The sequence below is a fragment of the Tubulanus polymorphus genome, chromosome 4 (genome assembly GCF_964204645.1).
Source record: "Tubulanus polymorphus chromosome 4, tnTubPoly1.2, whole genome shotgun sequence".
NCBI classification, from domain to species: domain Eukaryota; kingdom Metazoa; phylum Nemertea; class Palaeonemertea; order Tubulaniformes; family Tubulanidae; genus Tubulanus; species Tubulanus polymorphus.
The window spans coordinates 25915930-25937682 of NC_134028.1; the positions used below are offsets into that span (position 1 = coordinate 25915930).

General features: G+C 38.1%; 4 protein-coding genes and 1 long non-coding RNA gene across 6 annotated transcripts; 3 read left to right on the forward strand and 2 right to left on the reverse strand.

Annotated features, from left to right (window-relative positions):
* Positions 1–282: 282 nt before the first annotated feature.
* LOC141904115 (ubiquitin-like protein ATG12) lies at positions 283–1176 on the forward strand. Its single transcript, XM_074792626.1, has 4 exons — positions 283–490; positions 574–710; positions 820–882; positions 1035–1176. Exons 1-4 carry the CDS (start codon positions 388–390, stop codon positions 1092–1094), a joined length of 363 nt encoding a protein of 120 aa, XP_074648727.1. The 5' UTR covers positions 283–387; the 3' UTR covers positions 1095–1176.
* Positions 1177–1483: 307 nt separating this feature from the next.
* LOC141903401 (cilia- and flagella-associated protein 52-like) lies at positions 1484–6702 on the reverse strand. Its single transcript, XM_074791512.1, has 12 exons — positions 6546–6702; positions 6079–6278; positions 5651–5787; positions 5398–5526; positions 5103–5202; positions 4641–4864; positions 3877–4053; positions 3636–3784; positions 3232–3377; positions 2641–2816; positions 2127–2364; positions 1484–1995 (listed from the first exon to the last, which is right to left on the reverse strand). The coding sequence occupies exons 1-12, from the start codon at positions 6604–6606 to the stop codon at positions 1849–1851; spliced, it is 1884 nt and encodes a 627-aa protein (XP_074647613.1). The 5' UTR covers positions 6607–6702; the 3' UTR covers positions 1484–1848.
* Positions 6703–6789: 87 nt separating this feature from the next.
* Positions 6790–7314, forward strand: LOC141904601 (uncharacterized). The gene is made up of 2 exons (XR_012619156.1): positions 6790–6884; positions 6981–7314. It is a non-coding gene; the product is annotated as an uncharacterized LOC141904601 (long non-coding RNA).
* Positions 7315–7789: 475 nt separating this feature from the next.
* Positions 7790–17721, reverse strand: LOC141903738 (forkhead box protein K2-like). 2 transcript variants are annotated; one of them, XM_074792007.1, is made up of 9 exons: positions 17345–17721; positions 15912–16169; positions 15111–15423; positions 14532–14725; positions 14057–14265; positions 13663–13713; positions 12345–12524; positions 11525–11955; positions 7790–11135 (listed from the first exon to the last, which is right to left on the reverse strand). In XM_074792007.1, exons 1-9 carry the CDS (start codon positions 17704–17706, stop codon positions 10959–10961), a joined length of 2175 nt encoding a protein of 724 aa, XP_074648108.1. In that variant the 5' UTR covers positions 17707–17721; the 3' UTR covers positions 7790–10958. The 2 variants fall into 2 exon arrangements, with proteins under 2 accessions (XP_074648108.1, XP_074648109.1); XM_074792008.1 differs by lacking the exon at positions 13663–13713.
* A 530-nt stretch (positions 17722–18251) lies between these two features.
* On the forward strand, positions 18252–21411 carry LOC141903563 (tektin-4-like). The gene is made up of 6 exons (XM_074791735.1): positions 18252–18910; positions 19003–19073; positions 19301–19444; positions 19534–19756; positions 20122–20276; positions 20681–21411. Exons 1-6 carry the CDS (start codon positions 18383–18385, stop codon positions 20898–20900), a joined length of 1341 nt encoding a protein of 446 aa, XP_074647836.1. The 5' UTR covers positions 18252–18382; the 3' UTR covers positions 20901–21411.
* Positions 21412–21753: the final 342 nt, after the last annotated feature.

Below are 21753 nucleotides of genomic sequence, written 5' to 3' on the forward strand. Positions count from 1 at the left end.
ATTGGAGCTCGCGACATTTTTGGGGTCTAAAAACGTATATTTAGTTTGACAGGTGCGGTAAACGTTACTACACGATGTAAAATATCGAGTCAGTTGTCTTTGAAGTGCCGGGATGGGTTATATTTGATTTGATTTATTGAATTTCAGGCCAGTCTTTGTGGTGAACTGGCCGGCGATCGGGCCAATCATCGACTCGCTTATAAAGAAACCTCGAGCTACTGAAAGCCAGACATTTTCGGTGTCGTCGACATTAATATCGTGCCCGGACTTGAATGTCAAGGTCGTATGGTGAACCACCGGAACTGACGAATGACAGTTCTCATCCTCCACTTCGAGCGAAAAATCGTTCACTAATTAACTAATTACTTGATTAATTTATCCTCTAAAATGGCAGATGCCGCGGAGGAACCTGCAGAAGGTGCAACTGCACCGTCTGATTCTAATAACACAACACCCAGCGCTAGTCCATCAAGATCTAAATTAGGGAAAGGTAAGGAACTTCTTCGTAAAATTTTTGATATTTTTTAAAATTTGATAGTTTTGTGTCACTCTCTAGCCTTGTTTCATTTATAGTCGACGTGCTTCTTAAAGCAGCTGGAGATGCTCCTATTATGAAGAAGAAGAAATGGGTCGTTGATCCCGGTAAAAGAGTTGGATGGATTATCGATTTTATTAAGAGATATATCAAATGCGAACCTTCAGAATCATTAGTTAGTATTCATCTTATATAGGTTTTCAGATATTAGAAATTGAGAATTGGTATTCATTTCAAATTATTTCTGTAATTTTGTCTTTAATCAATATTACTTCTATATTCAGTTTTTGTATGTCAATCAGTCATTTTGCCCATCACCAGATACAGAAGTAGGAGTTCTCTATAACGTACGTATTGCTATTAGCGCCTTGCGATCAAACGTTTTGTTAAACATTTGTCTTCAAGTTGAAATAGTTGCTTAGCTAGTTTGGCATCTTTTCAAATCAGTTGAGTTGAGATATATAACGACTCACTTAAATAATTTTCTTTCCATTTTCAGTGTTTTGGAAGTGATGGAAAACTGGTGCTTCATTATTGCAAAAGTCAAGCCTGGGGATAATACTTCTCTCAGTCAACATTCCAATATAGTATTTATCATTCATTAACTTGAAAACCGTGTAAATAATTTGTAAATAGTAATATCGAAAATAATTATATCAAACTTTATTTGTGATTTGCTTCTAAATGGTTTGATTGCTTCATTTGATCGGAAATTTGCATCCATTGTGCCAAACCTGGTCCTGGTTGTAGTGTGATACCAGCAGTACTCGGTGATTGCCCAATCCCAGCCTTGGGCTCCTAGATCCTGACAATCGGTAAGGAACAAATAATCATATTTCATTCAATCGGCATAGATAAATACCAATTTTAGACATTAGTTATTGGGAATGAGACCCAAAAAAATTTAAGACAAAAAATTGAGTAGATTAACGTATAAACATTTCCAGTTTCATTTTATTTTATTTTAATGATAATTTCTGTTTTACATTTTTCGAATGCGAAACAATTTCCGACATAAATCCATAAATAAACAAAAGAAGAAAATCTTTAAAAAGTGTTACTTAACATGGCAGGAACTCTGAAGGGGTGTAAACTTTAATTGAATCGTAAAAATAATTCTAATTTAATTATCACGGTAGAAATATATTTACAAACATAAATAGATAATTGTTTATAGAATGGAATAATATTCACTGTATGATATCGTTATCTGAATGGACGGTAAACACTGCAGGTGATCACTGATTATAAACATAGCTCAATATATTTCGCCAGAAATTAATGTTCGATCTGTGGCTGTTTAGGATGGTTATTTATTCGGGGAATTTCCAGACGAGAATCGCTCCGTCCTGGCTGACTGATATAATGTATTCGTCGTTGGGACTGATTTTCACGCGGTTAATATTTCCACTGTGTCCTACACCGCAGTGGGTTACTGTGCCTTCGTTATACTTCCATACCTGGAATTTTCATTGAATGTTTGAATTGTGTTAATTTGTGATAATAATGATAATAATAAAAATAATAATAATAATAATAATAATTTATTCAGCCTAAATCCACATTTTGTATCGCAAGTATTTTTTTGTACCTTAAGCAAATTATCGTCTCCACCGGTCACGAACCTAGTACCATCGGCGGACAGATCCATTCCGTTTATCGCGCCAGACTTGGAGCCATCGAGTTCTCTAATCTTCGACCCATCGTGACATTCCCAATAACCGATTTTTCTATCGGTTCCTCCCGTGATCACCTGACATTCATCATAGTTGTAGCAGATACATTTGAAAAGGGTGTTCTCAAAGATGATTTGATTTCGTCTGAAAGTTCTGAAAAAAGGCATGAAATTATCGATCAAATCTCATTCCCTAACACGTAAACGCATGTTGTTTTCTCTGACTTGATCTGCAAAGAACTGAATAAATTAACAGATTCAAATATGTAAGATTTTACGCACGTTCTCATTCTCAGCAAATTTCCCGACTTATCCCTGATTTTAAGCTTCTTTTTACAAAATTTCCTGACTGGACTTTTTTAACGAAAAGAAAATTCGCCAACTTCTCCCCAAATTTCCAGATAGGGGGCCATCCTGTTCAAAAACTTACTCTAAATTCCAGATAATGCAGGTACCGTCACAACTGGCAGTTACGCATTCTTTATCGTTCTTACGTAGACGAATAAATGTTACAGCTGCCGTGTGTTCCTTCATCGCTTCTTTCATATTCGAAATCCAAGTAGCGCCTTTCATTGCCATCCCTTGCTTCATATCCCAAACGCGAACCTACAACACAGAAAAACGCTTAAACAAGACAGTTAAACCCACAATGACAGGGCCGGAACTAGGATAATTGGAAGGCCGCGGTCCGGAAAGAGAGAAAAGACTGATTACTCGGATAAAGCAGCCATGTCGAAGGCCACAAGCGGTGTCCCTCCGTTGGTGTTAAAATGCAAACTCCCAAGATAAGAGTCATATTCTGCCTCGGCAAAGACGGTAACCTCTCAATGGGTAGGCAGGGTTCCGGACCCCCGAGACCCGATCCCCTAAATCCACCCCTGAACGAAGAAACGAAAATTGTTTTAAAAGATCAAAACAAAATTCACTCTTTTCAGTTTTCAATGAATAATGAAACGATTAATTTTGATTCAAGTGAAAAGTGTAATCATCTGCAATCAATAGAGAATTCCTGTTTTAATACCTGTCCTTCTCCTCCACCACTGATAATACGTAGACCATTAGATGTTAATGCTAGAGCTGTAACACCGAGGCTGTGAGCGTCGTTGATCGTGTACATCGGTTTTCCTGATTCCGGGAAAAAAGCTCGAATCTTGCCATCATTCCAAGCTGTAATGAATCCAATACTATGACATGTCAGACATAGTGAAATATTAGTAACTAATGATACACCGCGCCGTGGTGTAGACGCACTATAGTGTGGTATTCCCGTTATTCAACACACTAGGTTGGATTTTTTTTAAATTTAAAATTATCTCCAGCACTATAGGGTATTGATCAGTCAGTTTTTTCTTTTCATGATTCTTATGTTTGGTTGTTGTCACTAAACCATTCACTATATGTATGCCATTTACTCTTGTATTTTACCTGTAACAATCGCTCTTCCATCTTGAGAAAATTCCAAGCCATTACAAGTCATATTAGGAACCACGATACGTGCTGCTAATTTACCAGTTTCCGTTTCCCAAACGCGCACTTCATGCTCTGAACAAGTTCCGAATAGTTTCGACGTTCCGCTGAAAAGATTACAAAGACATACGTTTGAATTTGCATCGTCGCAAAAGATAATCGCGATTCGGAGCAGAATAATTTTTTAGTTCGTACTCACAACGGAAAAGTGATATCGTTCACGGCTGAATAATGAGCGGTAATCGTCGGCAAATTCATCGAGAATTCAGCGTAGGTGAATTTGTATATGTTCGACTTCTTCGTTCCGACAAAAAACTGATGTCCATCTCCGCGCAGGGCTACTGACGTGACCAAGCCGTCGACTACGAGCGATTTCCTGATATTGACAACGAATATACATTGTTAGAAAAATATGATAATCTTAGGATGATTGAAACTTCAGGACCAACGTTCTACCAGGGGAGGGAACAGGGGATGCGTGCCCTATCCTACAAATATCAAGATTCCCTGAAATATCAAGGGTAGACAAAAAATATTAAACCGATACCTTAAATTGTTTAAATTCATGAGCTTGTCCTCTGTATTTCCAGATATGAGTTGATATTTTCAAATGAGCTTTTTATTAGGGTGCCCTTTTTATTATATGTGCTCTATTTTAGGGGGTGGACGCCTCCCTGAGTCAGAACCTAGATCCGCCCCTGTCTACCTTAAGATAAGTCAAACTTAAGGACCAATGTTCTCAGTGAAGTTTGACTGGAATGTTTTGACTCTGGAGACAAAATCAATGACAGCAGCAAAAATACATTGTTGGAAAATTATTGAACTTCAGCGGCTGATTCTACAGTTGAATTCAACTAGGATTTGAATTAGTTCAAAGGGGGAGTACACACATGTAATAATCTCATGATCTAACAACTGGATCAGGAAATATCGAGATGTTTTAAGTTCTGATTTATAACGTACTTGGCTCGAGTATATTTCTGATCTTTCATCGACATACAGCAAACATCTCCAGCTCCAGACCCGACGATCAAATCACCGTTCTTTAACAACGTCATTGACGTGACGCCTCGACTAAACTTATCTTTCACCGGTCCGCTCGCCTGCAGTAGTTTCGTTCTCGGATTCACGCCCAAGATATCCCCGGTCGAAGTTCCGCAATAGATGAAATCGTCATTTTCGGTAATCTATATGTAAGAAACAGTCAAAGTAGTTTTGGGATCATTCATTTATTACGTACGCATGAAATTTGACTTTTTCAACCCCCCCTCCCCCTCTGTACGCAAAATCGGCCATTTTTTTATATACATTAAGCATTACAGTACGCAATTGCAATAACCGATCCCCCTCCCCTAATGCATATGTAATAAATGAATGATCTCTTTCCTTTTCATTAGAAAAAATCAGTTAAAAGCCGTAATTTACCTGTATACATTCGACTTCTCGCTTTATTTTACCCATATTCACATCAGACGGAGTGATCTTTCTATTTTCAACGTCGAGTTCCCAAACTCGTAGGGTTTCACTGCATATAATCAGAACAACCAAATTCAAGAACAGTTTGAAATTGGCCAAATTACCGAACAGTTTTGACCGAACCAAACTACGACCAGAAAATGTTGTTTTTATTTCTCTGATGAAGGGCCTCGGCTTATTGGGCCATGCTTTATGAAATAAATGTATTTTAGGCTAAAGAACGACTGCCCTAAATTTTACTCACCGTCCTCCAGTGACGAATAGATAATCAGATTGATTTGCAAAAGCAACGCAGTTTGTCGTTCCGGCGCTTTTTACTTGAGCTTCTTGACCACAAATTGGTTGTTTACGATCAAGGTTCCAGACGACAACGCTATCAATAGAAAGACATTTTTTCAGTCTTATTTTGAGGTAAATCGAAAACTGGTCCTGCAAATGACGAATGAATTTTTCTTCAATTTGTTCCCAGTCTTTGGGCTGGGTTTGATATAACTTACCAGCCGTCATCTTTGCCGCCAAGTGAAAGCAAGAACATTTCATTCGGAGAAAATGCAAGCGCTTCAACTTTAACTTTGTGTAAGGTGAATTTACAGTACATTTGTCGCGTGGCGAAATCCCAAACGATGATATCAGCCTGGAAGAAATTGAATTTTAGAACACATAAGTCTATATGGCAATAAAAACGCTTTTTCAAAATGCTATTTTGCTTATTCTGATTTGTTACTGATGCTGAAAACATCAAACCAACTCTGTTTTAGCTTTTTCTAGTCCTCAACCGCTAATCCTAACCTAAAACCCCCCATAACCCTTAAAAATCGAACCCCAATCCTAACCTTACTTAAACCCCAGAAAAATCATTTTTTTAGTAATTTGAATTGCCTTAAAAGTGTTGACTAGAATAACGAGTGACAAAAATGAATTGTACCGTGAATCCCATGTGAGTTGTTTGACCGCTAGCGATATATCGGCCATGTTTAGATACTGCAACGCAAGTGACATCGTTTGTATGCCCGAATAGACAATCTTGCTTGTGCGATCCGATTTCTTCAATAATCACTGTACAGCCTAATGGATAGATGAGGTGTTGTCTTGACGGATGAACGATGAGTCCACCCGCTACCTTGCCTGCAAATATTGAAAACTCAGGTATGAATTGAATTACTACTAACTAACAACGTTACTGGTCCACGCAATGGACCGAACATCATTTTTTAGAACAATGAAAGAACATGATTTGGTGATTTTTATTAAGATAATTTTTTCTACAACAAGAACAATCAATCACTCCAATTAAAAATATTGATTTAATTGGATTGGAATCTGTCAAAAAAAGTTTTTAAAAAGATATATGTTTCATTTCATGAAAAGAAAGCAAAGGTAAGTTGTATTCACCATTGAAGCCGATAGTTCGACATAGAGTCAGTTTTTTAAATCCCTCCGTTGTTTCCGGCATCGTCGATGTTATCTAGAACGAATTGTTTAAACGCTGAAAATATCTAGAGTTAGCAACAGCAAGATGCCATTGATTATTACGTATCCAATAGCGACACGAGTGTACACTAAATGACGGTAATGAACTCGCGGCGGTTCTATGGAAACTGGAAAATATAGGAAGGCTCCGAGTAAAGGCAATACATGAAGAGCAGAGTTGATTTCGTGATTTATATTACATCGACGCAAAAAATAGAAAGGTCAATTTTTTACTTAACTTAATCGTATTTGACACTGTAGGTAGGTTTACTAAGGTGTTTAGTTCCTCTGATTTCACCACCTGACCAACCACGTCAGTTTTGAATGGCTTCTTAAAAAATTTTCACATTTATTTAGGAACGTGAGGCGAAAAGTCGAAGAAACTATGTGCTATCAAGTAACTTGTGAGAAGTGCAAGAAAATCACTTGGAAAGGTTGTGGGAAGCATGTTGAATCGGTAATGAAAGATGTCCCTGAAGCCGAAAGATGTCAATGCCCAAGGGATACCAAATAATCGGAGTTCTGCAAACACTATGAATACTCATACAGAGTACACCTACACAGCACTCCGTCTCAGGCAGAAAGAAGTAGCTCGTTGCCAAACATTTACTTGAATCTTTATCGAACAGTCTCTCACACATACCACATGAATTTTTTTCTTTTTGTTAAATAAAGATTTCCATAAGTTTTACTTACCATGTGTTATTGTTGAGGATATTTTTGTGCCAGCTTTGATGTGATGACGGCAGTGTTGTGGCCGGACTAACTGCGGAGGCAAATATTACCTAGTAGGCATGTACAGCAATCCGAGGTGTCTGTTAGATCTTTTCCCAGAGTAAAGCAGATAGACATTCAAGTCCACCAATTCTACACCCGACCTGCCATCTTACTTAATAGCAGTCTGCCCCAAAATTAGATAGAAGAAAATAGAATAAACTTGACATAAAGATAGCAGTCTAATCGAAAATGAACTAGAAATTATTCAGATTTTGAGTTTGTATACATTTTTTGGGAGTAATCGAAGTCCAAGGTTAACTATTCTCTCAAATACAGTCGTAGTTGCCACATACCAGTTTGGCTCATGCTGCGACAAGAAGATCGACTCCACACATAAGAAACTGATTCGATTTTATGGACGAATGATTTTTTTTTTGATTTTTCAGTGGTGAAGAACATGATAAAATGAACAGCATATCGTATATCATTACTATTATTATTATTTATAATATCTTCATTCGTCACAAATAATTGTTATTCGGATAATAATAATGATTAGCACATCATTGCAACTCAATAAACGAGCCACGAGAAAATTAACATTTAAAACGTTTTACGAAAAATTTGACTGCAATCGTTCGTTCGTTCGTTCGTTATTCCAATTTTTTTCTTTTCTTCTCTTTCTTTTACACGTAGTAATTTAATTAATGCACACCAACACAAATTCTATAACATCACAATACAAAAATAAAAAAGAAACATTATTTCTTCTAAAAGAATTCCGTATATATCATATCATTCTTTAAACTTGAACAATTTTCATTGTATCGTTGTAGCATTTTAATTAAATTATGATACAACATTTTTCTTCTTTACACAAAATTACACCGAGATGAAGGACAGCGCAAGAGAGGATATCTTACACAACGGCTGACCTGATGTTAAATACTGATGACATTCAAGCTACGTATGTTTTCACATCGACCTTGGGGTCGAAAGTTTTTTAATTACAAGATCATTTTCATCTTATAATCAATCTAACAAATTTGGAAGTAAAATTGACTTAATCTTTTTTTTCATTACAATACATGGTCCCAGCATTGCGAACCTATGCTGCCTTGGTCTAACAATGGACTATCATTCAGAGTCCATGCTTTGACTCTACAACAGGGTCTCCATGTGGGTAGAGAGAGTCGGATGATCAAAAAGGAGCTACAACAGAATCACAACTAATTCATCATCCTTGAAAATGGTATATTACAAAACGATTTATTTCGCCGAGTCACGTTCAATCAACGCAGCCATAAACATAAAATCAGTCAACCTAAACTAAACTCACAACTATTCGAAGCATCTTAGATTATTGAGGATATATTAGACACCACTAAGATGGGTTAGTGTTTCGCTCCCGGCAGGTGCGGTGGGTCTGCAAGGGACACTCAATCGAATAATCAAACAAAATTTACCAACCAAATGAATAAATAACGTGGACAATCCCTATTTTAAGATCAAGATGCATAACTGCCAGACCTATTGATGTAAATCTAGTATTACTGCTGTATACGCCCTGCTGTACCTGATGAGGCTCAAGTGACTCGGCGAAATCATTTGTGTTGTAATAGACTATTTTAAAAGATGAATTTTGTAATTGCTGTGATATCGTTGTGGCGGTTGTATATCAGTGTTAAGACGAAGCTACGGTTGTTAATCATGAGAAATGATAATGCCGATGATAACCAGTTACATTTCATTTCTATTAACCACAACAGTACATAAACCTTGCACAATTAATATGCATATTACTCGATAAATTTTACTTTTACAAAATATTACAAATCAAATATTGCCGTAAAATGCATCACTCGAGTAAATCACTCCTAAGAAACGAGAGTTTCCACAGATTTGGGACAACAAAAATTCTCCCGAAACGCCGCGAAACCTATATTTCTCAGCAAAATAATTCTTCAATTAGCAGCGATCCCAGATCTGTAGAAACCTCGTAGTTCACTCTTTTTTCATTAGTTATGATGTTGTTAGTACTGCCCTAATGCGGCACGACTTCTCAATATACATATTTACATAATTACAAACATGGATTACGCAAGACTTACAGGATATCATTGTTAACCGGGTTCACAACACCTGGAAACTGGGCCGCATTATATCATTTAAGCAATGAATTGCTTACTTCATTATCGTTAGTTTCGAAGTTAAATTCTATTGAAGCAGTTCACCTGAATCAAGTTTGATCAAGAGGCTCTTGAACATTTTCCCCAAAGGAAGTTCTTCCTTTTTTTTAAATACAAATTTTCATTATAATTTATCAAGGCAGACGAAGGTCGGCTTCTGTCTGCATGTTGTAATACAACACAATCATGTGTGTAAATGGTCGCGTCTGTCGATTACACTGCGATCCACCAGATGGCACAACTTGTCTCTGCCAGTCACAAGAGCAGTGAATATCATTTAAGACAACTAGCATTCGCCAGGGCACGAGTTTGACGGATGATTGCAACACGATTGTCACCGGCGCCGCGAAGCTGACCTACGCCCGGCTTTTAACAAGTCCATGTACGTACATCTATATGATTAGTTACGACTTGCATCATCAACATAAAATAATACAACCTCAGAAAACAGAGGAAAACTAAACAACTGCCTAGCGATCGATAAAAAATCCAAAGGACTACATACGTCTCTTCTATACAAATAATCTATAGTTCAAATACTCCGAAAACAGTTTAGAAACAACGAGAAAATACCGGGGCCAAGTCTCATAGATACAGGGCAAAAACTAATCCCTGGGAACTTTTTGAAATATTTCCACGTCGAGGACTTTAAACTTGGGCTTACCTTCATACCCAGTCTACGAAACCGTGCTCAGATTGAGGATTTATCCCTACGGTTAACTTTGATACGCAGTCTATAAAACTGAGCCCGGGAATCTTACGTTGTACGATTTTTAAAATGATTAGTTTTTCAGCACACGCGACGAAACGACGAAAACAGAATGATACAAAACACGCAGTCAATTGACGACTGAATGTTTGAATAAACGATGAAAGAAAACATCAAATTTTGGCAGCTTTTGTATTAACGTTTTTTTTTTCTTCACCTGAACACAATTCAACTAATAACAACACGCTACACCGATTAGGCGTGCGTTTAACTCTGTCCTAAAAATATAAACATCGAATAGAAATAATCTGCGTTTGTTGTCATTTTTGTCTCCTCGTTTATAAAAATGCATAAAAAACATACTTCACGCTGTAAGTAAAGAATGGGGTACCGGCACACGAGCTATCCCGACAGATGGCGCCACCTAGATATCAGACGTGCGTACGCGATCAAAATTAGTTCATTTCCGATTAAATCTGATCTCGGTCTTCCAATCGGTATCCAAAAGTAAGGATAGATTATCTCAGATTCAGCTTAATAGAGTTCAAATGTGGCACGTCGTACGTCGAATTTGAGAAATATAATCATTAAGATTTCAATCGAGCACAGACGTCTTACAGAACACGGATTCTGGTAGAATTACGCTTGCCGCAGTAGCTTTGCCCGTACCCCATTAGTGTGTTGTACATATATAACGTATTCGACAACAGTCGTCTGCTTTCATTCAGGCGTTTCCGCTAATTTTATACGTTTATTCTCGACGGTTTGATGCGCATTGTTCTCGACTTGTTCGTCATCCGAAGCGCTGCGTTTAAGACTCATAGTTTCCGCGGCGACTATTGTTGTTGTCGGCGCGCTCGTAATTTCCGTCGTTATCGTTTCAGTTTTTGTTACTGGCTGCAAATAAAATACGAAACGAATTCAAATTAATTTTCATTTAGCGAACCATTTTTATTTTCGCCCGAACAATCATCGGATCACAGGGCGGCCACTTTTCCCCGACTATTTCCAGAAGAGATATGTTCCTTGGTTTTCCTGATTTTTTCTGCTAAGAATCCAATCAATTAACAGTCAAATATGTTAGAAAGATGGAAACTGATTTTATGCACTACCTAGCTATCTCAACAAATATCCCTAACTTATCCCTGAATATTTCATTTTCAAAATCTGTATTTGCTGACTTTTTTAAAGAAAAGAAAATTTCCCTGATATCGAGGTAAGGTTCTCTATGTCTATCGTACGTGTTTGAAAACCAATCATCAATTGTGTTGAATATAGCAACGCACCTGAGAAATAATATTAGCAGATGATTGAGAGGTAAATGGTACTGTATCTGTTGTCTGAGGAGGAGGCATCGCAGCTGCAGATTGCTGCTGTTCCGATTGCTGCTGCTGCTGCTGTTGTACAACAAACTGTTTGACATCAGTAATGACTTGTTGTAATTGAACTGGTTTCGCATCACCTCCTCCAGCTCCTGTGACTGCCGCTAACTGTTGTAGCTGTATGGCTTGTTTATTGTCACCGCTACCTCCCGCTGCAGCTGCGGTATACTGCTGCTGTTGTTGTAAGTGAATTGCTTGCTGTAGAGCCTGCGTCATCGGCTGCATGACGAGCCCGGTTGTCATGTGTTTCAATAACGGTTGGCCCTGTAGCCCGGGTACGATCATAGTTACTGGTTTGCCCTGCGACGACGCCACCAGTGTCACCGGCTTCATTTCTAACAAAATCGAAAAAGTTCAATTTTATAATAATTAATTTTTTCATAGATGAACATCGATTTAAATTTTCATAGCATACACATACATGACAGGATGCATGGAAACGCAGGCGCCATACAGTTACGTCATATCAAATTAAATGGAACGACAATTCTAAATTAATTTTAAATGAGGAGGAAGGGGAATAAGAAGATAGCAATTTAGTTTATGAAGTTAGCTGTCAGCAAGGTAGATATAAACATCAACATTCACTTTTTAGTTCTTATTCTTAATGTCACTGAATGTAAGAAACTATGAAACTGATAAATCATTTATATCTGTTAACCTATTCAAATAATGACTGCTTCCAAACTGAAGCTAAATGAATTCGCCCGAATCGGCCCTATACCTGATTGACTGTCCTGTTGCGCACCATTAGTTAAACCATTTGGACCAGCACTGGTCGCTACGCTGACAACGGCAGACGCAGGTTGAGATACGTATATCTTCGACTTGCCAAGGACAGCCGGCATATTTTGATGGACAGCACCACTATTGAAATTCCTCGTCGGAGACATCACTCTTGAACCTTCAAAATACAACAATGATAATATCATCTCATATTCTTCTATTCCCTGTGCATTACTGTTTAAACCTGGCAGTTATAGAAATGATTACAAACTTTATTGCAGTTTACAAATTGACCCCGACCGATTAGCAGAAACAAGGTATCATTTCATTTTAGCCCAACCCTTTCAGTGCATCTACTGCACAGTGCGGTGTATGAATTGGTGATGGACTTGGCTAATACTCCGCACTCACCATGCATTGATTGAATTATAATCTCTATTTAAAGATAGTACCGCAATACGGCACTTTAGGGTAAGAATTGGGCAGCGCTGAAGGGTAAACTTAATCGAGACATATTGAACTGAAACTTGACTGAATTGACGATAACAAAACTTAAAGGGTTAAAGAAGGGTTAAAACAAAGTTATGCAATACATAAAATAAAATATTGACAACGCAAACAGCTGTTATAGCGACTAAAAATATAGATTCTATGTTTGAAGTTGGGATTACGAAATCGATCATCTGATCGTCTCATAATAATATCTCACGATGAATGAAAACATTCTATTTTAACGCATTGATTTTAGTTGAAAATTTCAGTAGGGTGTATTAATATGATGGGTATAATATTGAGGCAGGGTTCATAGAAGTAAGGTTAAGGCAAAACTAAGCACTTTTTATCGTAACGAGTACCAGAGTAGAAAAGTAAGCATCATTTAAGCAATTATGCAAAGTAATAATTTGGGATGCCAAAAACACTTTTAAGGGCCTAACTAATTTTTTTTCAAAAGGAAGCACTTTTGGAAAACTCACTATGAACCCCATCCTCACTTGCCAAGGTTTGACGGCCACCAGTCTTTATGTGTATTATACCAATCAGATGCGTTGTTATTGATAGAGCGAATCTGCCGGTGAAAATCAACGCAGCTAATTGGTCTAATACAACGATCGGTGGCAACATGTTCAAGAAATAATAACGAAGGTTCTGTGATATGAGCTTAGGCGGGAGGCTATCAAACCCTGGCAAATGAGGATGTGAACCCCTGAAAGGGGAATGGCATACATTATTTATGATTCGACAGGTTGCGGGAAATGGCGTTTATTTACGAGGTTAAAAGGGACAATCATCAATCGCGGTTAGTACCAAATCCTCACCTCGATGCCACATATAATCAGTACTAAATGGATACATCCAAGGCTCAGGGCCTGTTAGAAATCAGAAGCATAAAACATTTCAGACACAATTCGAGCTCGGGGGGAAATAATGTCGCAGGATCTGAATTCAGCTGGGTAAACACATATGTGCTGACACGAAGCAAATAGTGCAACTTAAATATCAACTCCATAATGGTTAAACTTGAAGTCGATAATTTAGCATTGTCGCAGCGCAGTTTAGGTCAGGGTCTATCATTAAATTCAAGGGAATAAATTAAAACCACATATGCCACGGTGCATGTCTGCAAGACGTGTCTCGAATACGGTGCAAAGTCAAGAGTCGAATGAAAATTAGTTCTCAAAGAATAAATCAAAAGTTGATATTACAACTTACCGACTGGAGAACCAGGCGCTGATTGAGTAATCCGTAATTCTGTGGCGACCTGAGAAACATGCTGATTGACGATACCGCCACGAGATGGCGCTGCCGCGTCTGACGTTTCGTTGGCTCCCTCGGGAACGGGAGAACCTTCACGGGATAACGAGTCCGGAGTGAACGTGCCGCTACTGAAACCTACATGACTCGGTGACGCTGGCGCTGACCTATTGACCAAACATGACACTAATGAATTTATAAGTCTTTTTTCAGTTGTTCGGGAGTACAGACAGACACAGCATGCAAAACTACATCAAAAAACGTTAATTTTTTTTCTATTTCAAAAAATTTTTCACTAATCATCAAATTTTTTTTTGTAAAGATTTTACATGGAAAATTTTTGAATACAAAAAACCCCATTTTTTCCTCGCCTAAAAGGGCAGTTTATTGACGAGGAGTATTTCTGAGTTTTCTGATGAGGATGTTTACAAACCTCGTTGAAAGTCCGCTGAACGGAGTTCTAAAACACGGTACACCTCGTTGACGCCGTCGTCTGAAAGACTGTTCAATCAACTTCGCCTCCGAAGCTGGATCAATTTTCCAAAACGAGCCTTTACCGGGCTCTTCTTGAGAACGTGGCACTTTGATGAAATAGCGATTTAATGATAAATTGTGTCGAATAGAATTCTGAAACAGTAATAATACAAACAATTCAAGTGTTGCACAAACATTTTTCATTTCGAAACTATTGATATTTATACCCCAACAATTCGCAGTAGAATAAGGTTCTTACGGATCAGGGATCATCTAAATTTCCCAGATATTTCCATGACCATTGACCAATAATTCCCCAGTTATTCTTATTAAGTGGGGGCTTTATCTTCTCAAGAGGTTCTTTTCGTCACTCATCACAAGCGAGAAGTTTAGACACCAAAAATCAAAATTTTTCAACAAAAAAAAACCAGGATTGCAGCTGGGAGGATAAGATAAATGCAGAAATCCCTTGTTTCACTAATCCTGCAAGAAACTTGAATTTCTAGCCCGACAATTTTCGCGCAATAACAACTCTCACCTGCCATCCTTTATCAGCGGTCCTATAATACGGATAGTTTTTCGTGATATAGGCGTAAATTCCACTAAGAGTAAGCTGTCTATCGGGAGCGGAAGAAATCGCCTGCACGATCAACTGAGCATATGAGAACGGCGGCTTCGAATCATCTTTAGGACCGTCTAACATCACCGGTATATCGATCTTAGCTTCCTCGGTTTTTTTCACCTGAGCCGCGGCGAACGCGGCCGCCACGTCCGGTAAGTGAGCTAGAGGAGGTTTATACGATAGTCCAGTTAGTCCACCTCGCGGACTGGTCGGGCAGGAATTAGCGGCGCTGTGTGAAAATAATTAAATTCATCGTTTAATTTATAGAACATCTTTGACATCGAGTTCCACAGAATTTGTAAAACATCATTAGATCAACTTGGCGGTAGGTAGGGGTTAATGGGAGGGCAGTATATCGGGGGTTGACTGTATAAAAGCTTTAATCTAATGTTCAATCACACGTGTAACTATTTCACCCAAACGAGGAACCAGATATCGGCCAGCAGGGTGGCCAAATTTCCCTATGTTTGTCGTTTTCTCTGACTTGATCTGCTGAGAATCCAATCAATTAACACAGTCAAATATGTGTAAGACATTATGTATATCCCAGAAAGCTGCTCAGTGAGTGCAAGTTCTAGGGGTGGAGAAGAGAGAATATTTTTCAGCCCCCGGTTTTTGCTGAAAAAGATCTATCGCTCCCAGTTCTAACCCTCATCATAAAAAAACGGCAATTTACGTTTCTTAAAACAATTCCGCAAAACCAGTATCGATACATACCTAATAGTGCCAGTCGGAGAAGGGCAAGGACTCGCGAACAGCGGAGACTTTTCTGGAATGTTTATTTTTAACATAGGCATCGGTTTACGTTTCGGAGGACTAGGAATTTGAACGGGTGGCTTCGGAACGAGGCGACTGACGTTCGTCGGATTCACGACGATCGTTTGCACCGTTTCTTCCGTAACCGCCGGCGACGGCTCTTGCGATAACGCCGAAAAATTAATTTTGATATTCGTACTCGGAAACCTCAATACGCATCTGAAAAAAATTAAAACAGCAATGTTTAGTTTAAGAGGTAGGCCTATCGGTGAATAGTGGGGTGAGCTCTCTGTTCGGGCTGGAGAATTTTAAACGGACAGATATTGAAATCAACGAATTCTGATACCATCAATTGACACGGTACTGGTTTTTTTTATGAAAAAGCTAAAATTAGTTAATTGTTGTCATCATTGACAATGCGAAACAAAATTATGTCCATGTAAGATCTGATAAGATATAGACTGTTTTGCGTATATCAAAATTCTTCTATTTACATATGCATGCACACGTGATAATTAGTGTCACAGTATTCATCCAGTCTAATAAATGATTCACTATTTACAAGAAACGCAATGAACATCAGATCAATGCAAAACATGTTCTGAAATGTCATATGACGACACAAATAGTTGAAAGGATGATTTTCCCAGCAGAGAAGACCGAGCCCCTTTTTGAAGCTGACATTGTTACAAAGTGTCATTTTAGTCTGTTACAACGCAGTTTGGTTAATATGAAAGGAAATCTGCATGTGTTCCATCGGTATTCATTAAAATTAAACAGCCGTTCTTTCATCCGACTTTCTACAAATAACGAGTTTGTTAAGTCAGATGATTGCACAGCACATTGTTCTATATTCCCGAGTGTTAGGATATTTCTGAACAAAATTGGGAATGACATTCAATAGCTGAAATATTTCACGGTTCAATTTCAAAATTGATCTAAAACCTGTGTTTAACTTAATTGATGAAGGAATGAATTGGATTTGAGAGTTAATCCTTTTTCATAAACTGAATCCTAAATAATTATGACACTTTTCTCGATGAATTCAAAAATATAATAAAATATGCTAAGTATCATTTATGATAAATCCTACACGACCAGTCCAGTACTAAAATTTAGGCTACATCACAGTTAACTTTCAAATAGGCTACTACTTTGGACCTTTGACTTTGATTAATTTGTCAATCTGAGACAAAAGCAACTATTCAAGACAAAGACTGTGGTACAATTATTGTTATGGTTAATTATTACCAAACAAATTGATACTACTGATAGTAATACAGCAAGCCATGCATGCTACCGTACACACACTCAGCACGCCGCCCACCCGCACCAGCACGGCAGCACGCCTGACTGGTTTGTTTACTTTTTTCCGACTGAATGTCACCACTTACCCACGAGGTAATTGCAGCGGCAGGCCGCCTTTCTTCAGGAATACGTCGTCGACGAATATTCCATTTTTTCCTAAACACTTCAAGAAAAAGTTCGGACTGTCGTAGAATATTTCCAGATGTTGTCGAGAGATGAAACTCGAGTTGCCCATGTTTACATCAACCTCGCCTTTGCTGCTGTCTCGCCCGATCGTAATGCGATTTTTACGCATGATGAACTCGAAGTCGCGCACGATAAGTCGCGCTATAGCCGGTGCGCTGGATTCTGAATTCCATTGCGCTCGTGATGGACTGGCAGGAGCCGACTTCAGGGCTAATAAAGCCAGCGCGTCCTTATCCGAAGATGACTGCTGCAACGTGGCCATGTCTTTTCCAAAACACGCAAAATGGCGGAGCAAAACATAGCTCACCTTATTCCGCATTGTTTACAGTGGCGTATCAACCAATCAGCGCCCGTTTACAGTCGGACATAAACCAATCAGTGCCCGTTTACTCATCCCAGATCGTTCCCAAATCTACCGCCGCACGGCGCCACGTTACGTTAGACGCAGTCCCGAATCGACTATTTTGCGTAAATAATCGCCGATTATTTCAGGGATAAACTTCAAACGGATGAAGAATTAGCTATAACTATGTCACAAGAATGTGATACTTTGAAAATAGAAAGCCAGGAATAAAAGAAACACTTTTGACATAAGTTGGGAATGCTCCGAACCATACTGAACTGACGACCGGTACCGAGAAAAATTATCTTGGAAATTAATGATTATAATTATTATATTTTAATCAATATGATGTCCATACCATAAAGAAAATTCAATTTCATAAACACCAAATATCACGCATTTACGTTTCGTACTACGAGTTTTCGTTTTATAGTTTCCCGTATGTTGTCAATAGCAACGATTAAACAGTACTGTGTTGGTTGCTCAGGTCTGCAGTGAGTGTGAAACATAGACATCTCTCTGTTGACTCAACTACACCTCGGAGCTAAGTATCGTATTTCCTGCAAATTTACTCAATCAAGGTTAATACTGCAAGATGCCACAAGTTGACATGACTCTAGAACAAGCCCCTGAGGCTCCTGAACAGCCAGCTGAAAGAACAGTCAGTTTTGAGACGGTTTATACCGGCAACACTGGAAACGATATGGGCATTTCGACAGTGGGTTACAGATCGCAGAAGTACAATCCGGCCGAATGGCACGAAGGCAACTACAGCAAATATTTTCAATCTTTCACCGACCGAGACAAGGCCGAAAGAGTACGCCATGAATCGAAACAGGTCATCAAAGAAACAGAAGCGACCACGAATAAAACACAGGCCGACGTCACGAAGAAACTCGGCGAAAGACTGCACGATACGAACTTCTGGAAATTCGAACTCAATCGCGAAATTCAAGATATGATCGCCGAAACAGATTTATTGCTCGCCCAGAAGAAGAGATTGGAGAACGCATTGCGCGCGACTGAAATCCCTCTTCACATAGCAACCGATAACCTGAATTGTAGACAGCAACGTCAAGCGATGGATCGCGTGCAAGATGAAGTAGAATTATCACTTTTAAAGGTAAAACTGTCGGTTGAAGGAAAAGCCTTGAATCTTTTATTTGACCCAAAACTGAGAATGGTTGTTTTAAGTATCGATAATTATATTTATAGGAAGTTGAGATTATCAACAATGTGAAAGATTTGTTGAAGAAAACTATCGACCAATGTGAAAAACAAATCAAGTAAGTTTATGTATGGTTTGGTATTAAAAACAACCTGATGATTTACATATTTAAAAATCACGCAATTTGAAGATTTATCAACTACCAAATGTTTTAGAAAGATTTCTTTCTTACATGTTCAGATTTATTCAAAATGACCGGTCACATCATACGATTTCTAAATCTCTATTGATTGAACTACTGATTTACAGTTTAACTAATGATCTATTTTCATCTTTCTCCTCAAGGTTCAACAGAAATGCTAAGCAAGATTTAGAGTTGGATTGGAGCGATAAGTATGAAGCGGAAATAATTGACGCGCAATGCGGGGCGTTGAGAAACGAAGATACTAACAAACAGTTCTATGCGGGATCGGCCAAATTTGAAGAAGTGTAAGTAGCCTAGAAGTCGCTAAGCAAAGACTGAAATACGTAGATTTCTTAACATGTGCTTGACAGCTTTACTATTTGATGAATTTCAGTCAATCGACACCGGAATCTTGGGCTCAGTTTTCTCACGATAACATTGTCCGCGCTGAACACGAACGAATGGCGTCGGAACAACTGCGGACGCTGATCGATAACGTACTGCAGGATACATCGCGAGATATGAGAGAACAATGCGATACCGTCGACGTGGCGTTCGCTAAGAGAGTCGACGAATTAGAAGATGCTCTCGCTAAATTAAAGGAACATCTGAAAAAGGTACGAGAAATAAGATTGTTACATTCGAAAAAGCGCTATTGAAAGAATGTATGAAGTTTAACTTGACTTTTGGAAAAAATCTCAAAATAATTCAGCCGTTAAGTTCTCGAGTACAGTGCAAGCTTGTTGATACGCACCTTGTGGGCGAAAGTGAAATTATCCAAATCTGGATTGATATAAATATGTTAGCTGGAGCGTGCTGAAATCATTGTAATAAATGAGTTTCATCTTTTTAAAAGAATCGTATTGACAAGGTTCAGTTCTGTAAAACGGTATATGTTAGCAATTTTTCAGGCGTATTGATTTGAATTTTCTGCCAATTGATTGAAAAATAAATGACCTGTTTCAATTGTTATTTTATGAAGGTGTGCAGCGATATCTCTAGCATGGAAAACAACATAACCGATTTGAAGAAGGCGAGCAGAGGTAAAGAAAACCCGATGAAGGTCGCGCAAACTCGACTTCATAAACGTTCATATCGTCCCGGTGTTGATCTGTGCCGTGATCCGGCCCAGTACAAGTAAGTCCCTAATTTCTAGCAAAATCAACGGCCGAATTCAGTGAAAAATATTTATTGATTAGGGGCCGGTTTGGGTTAAACTTTAAGACCATCTTAATTCTTTACCTAATCTAACACCTTAAGATCAGTCTTGAGATTTAAGGCCACTTTTGGACTGTAGTCTCAATTATGGAACTGACCTGAGGTTGATAATGATAATAATAATATTGATAATATATTTTCCGATAAAGCATATGTCTATAAATAATCGCTGCATCTTAACGACATAAATCATAGGGAAATCGTTAAAATTATCAAAAATAAAGATTTGAGCAATTTGTAAAGGGCGTCTCCAGTTTCCACGGATGACATGCTCAAAGCACTCGTATTGATTTTGAAATCTTAATATTCTCACTATTTTTCAGACTCGTAGGTGAAGTAAACGAAATTGGGCAGTCGATGGACGCTTTGACGCAGAAGTTGAACGAATCAGAAAATTCGCGCAAGGATCTGATCGACAGTCGTATGAGTCTCGAGAAAGAGATTTCGACGAAGAAGAACAGCATCTCCATCGACAAAAATAAATGTATGACCCATCGTGCCCGGTACCCGACGACTCTTCGATTACAGGGATATAACCAGTAAATCATGATCGATGCCGAATGATAACCAAAATCGTTTATCGTAACGAAAAAATAACCGATATACAGAAAATCATGAAATAAAGAAATGAATAAATTTTTATTATGAAACTTTAAATGATTATAGGATCTATTTTGCACTACTTGAAACTACGATTTAGAAATTACTACATCATCTACGAGTGCAATGTTGGTGATTTTTTATCTACTTTAAACTTTAAAACTACACCCAATTTTTCAGTTCATGGTGCTTGGATAATATATATATATATCACAAAATACATATGTATTTTTGGATATTATTCAGATAATACTGCTTAATGTTAAAAAGCTTTGCTGCCGTAACTATTAGTGTACATACAAAAATTGATGTTTTTCTGAGCTCTTTTTACTAGCTATAAATTGAGACATTTCTATTGTGAAAATTTAGTGCAAATGTTTGTTGTGTCTCAGTTTATTTTGAGACTATTTATCTGTGATGTGTATAATTTATATATGGGTTTAATAAACATAATTAGAACAAATAACGCCATTATTTTCCTTTATACTTCATCCTGGTACTCTTACACCGATCAACTAAATGGAGATGTCTTGATTCATGCAAGTCTGGGCAGGATCAAACTCGATTAAGAAGTTTGTGCAGCAGGACCTCTTAATTAAATCATCGATTTTGACTTGAATACGATAGTTTTACTAATTTCATACCCAATTTAATGAACTATCAGTTCAAGAAACATATTTTCTGGTCCCATGCAGTTCGGTGCAACGAGATTCCGCTGTACGACCTTGTCGTATCTCTCCCACAAGTCCAGTCAAATATCTATTGTCTCTCCTCGATCATTGCTTGCGTGTAAAAT

Coding starts and splice junctions, on each gene's coding strand:
- LOC141903738 (XM_074792007.1), bottom strand. CDS start 17,706: ATGGCCACGTTGCAGCAGTCATCTTCGGATAAGGACGCGCTGGCTTTA. Junction 13,714..14,056: donor AGCGCCTGGTTCTCCAGTCG/GTAAGTTGTAAT, acceptor GATTTCTAACAG/GCCCTGAGCCTTGGATGTAT. Junction 12,525..13,662: donor TGATTATATGTGGCATCGAG/GTGAGGATTTGG, acceptor TGTATTTTGAAG/GTTCAAGAGTGATGTCTCCG.
- LOC141904115 (XM_074792626.1), top strand. CDS start 388: ATGGCAGATGCCGCGGAGGAACCTGCAGAAGGTGCAACTGCACCGTCT. Junction 711..819: donor GCGAACCTTCAGAATCATTA/GTTAGTATTCAT, acceptor TTCTATATTCAG/TTTTTGTATGTCAATCAGTC. Junction 883..1,034: donor AAGTAGGAGTTCTCTATAAC/GTACGTATTGCT, acceptor TTCCATTTTCAG/TGTTTTGGAAGTGATGGAAA.
- LOC141903563 (XM_074791735.1), top strand. CDS start 18,383: ATGCCACAAGTTGACATGACTCTAGAACAAGCCCCTGAGGCTCCTGAA. Junction 19,757..20,121: donor TAAAGGAACATCTGAAAAAG/GTACGAGAAATA, acceptor TATTTTATGAAG/GTGTGCAGCGATATCTCTAG. Junction 20,277..20,680: donor CGTGATCCGGCCCAGTACAA/GTAAGTCCCTAA, acceptor ACTATTTTTCAG/ACTCGTAGGTGAAGTAAACG.
- LOC141903401 (XM_074791512.1), bottom strand. CDS start 6,606: ATGCCGGAAACAACGGAGGGATTTAAAAAACTGACTCTATGTCGAACT. Junction 5,788..6,078: donor CAACTCACATGGGATTCACG/GTACAATTCATT, acceptor AATTTCTTCCAG/GCTGATATCATCGTTTGGGA. Junction 2,365..2,640: donor TGCATTATCTGGAATTTAGA/GTAAGTTTTTGA, acceptor GCCTTTTTTCAG/AACTTTCAGACGAAATCAAA.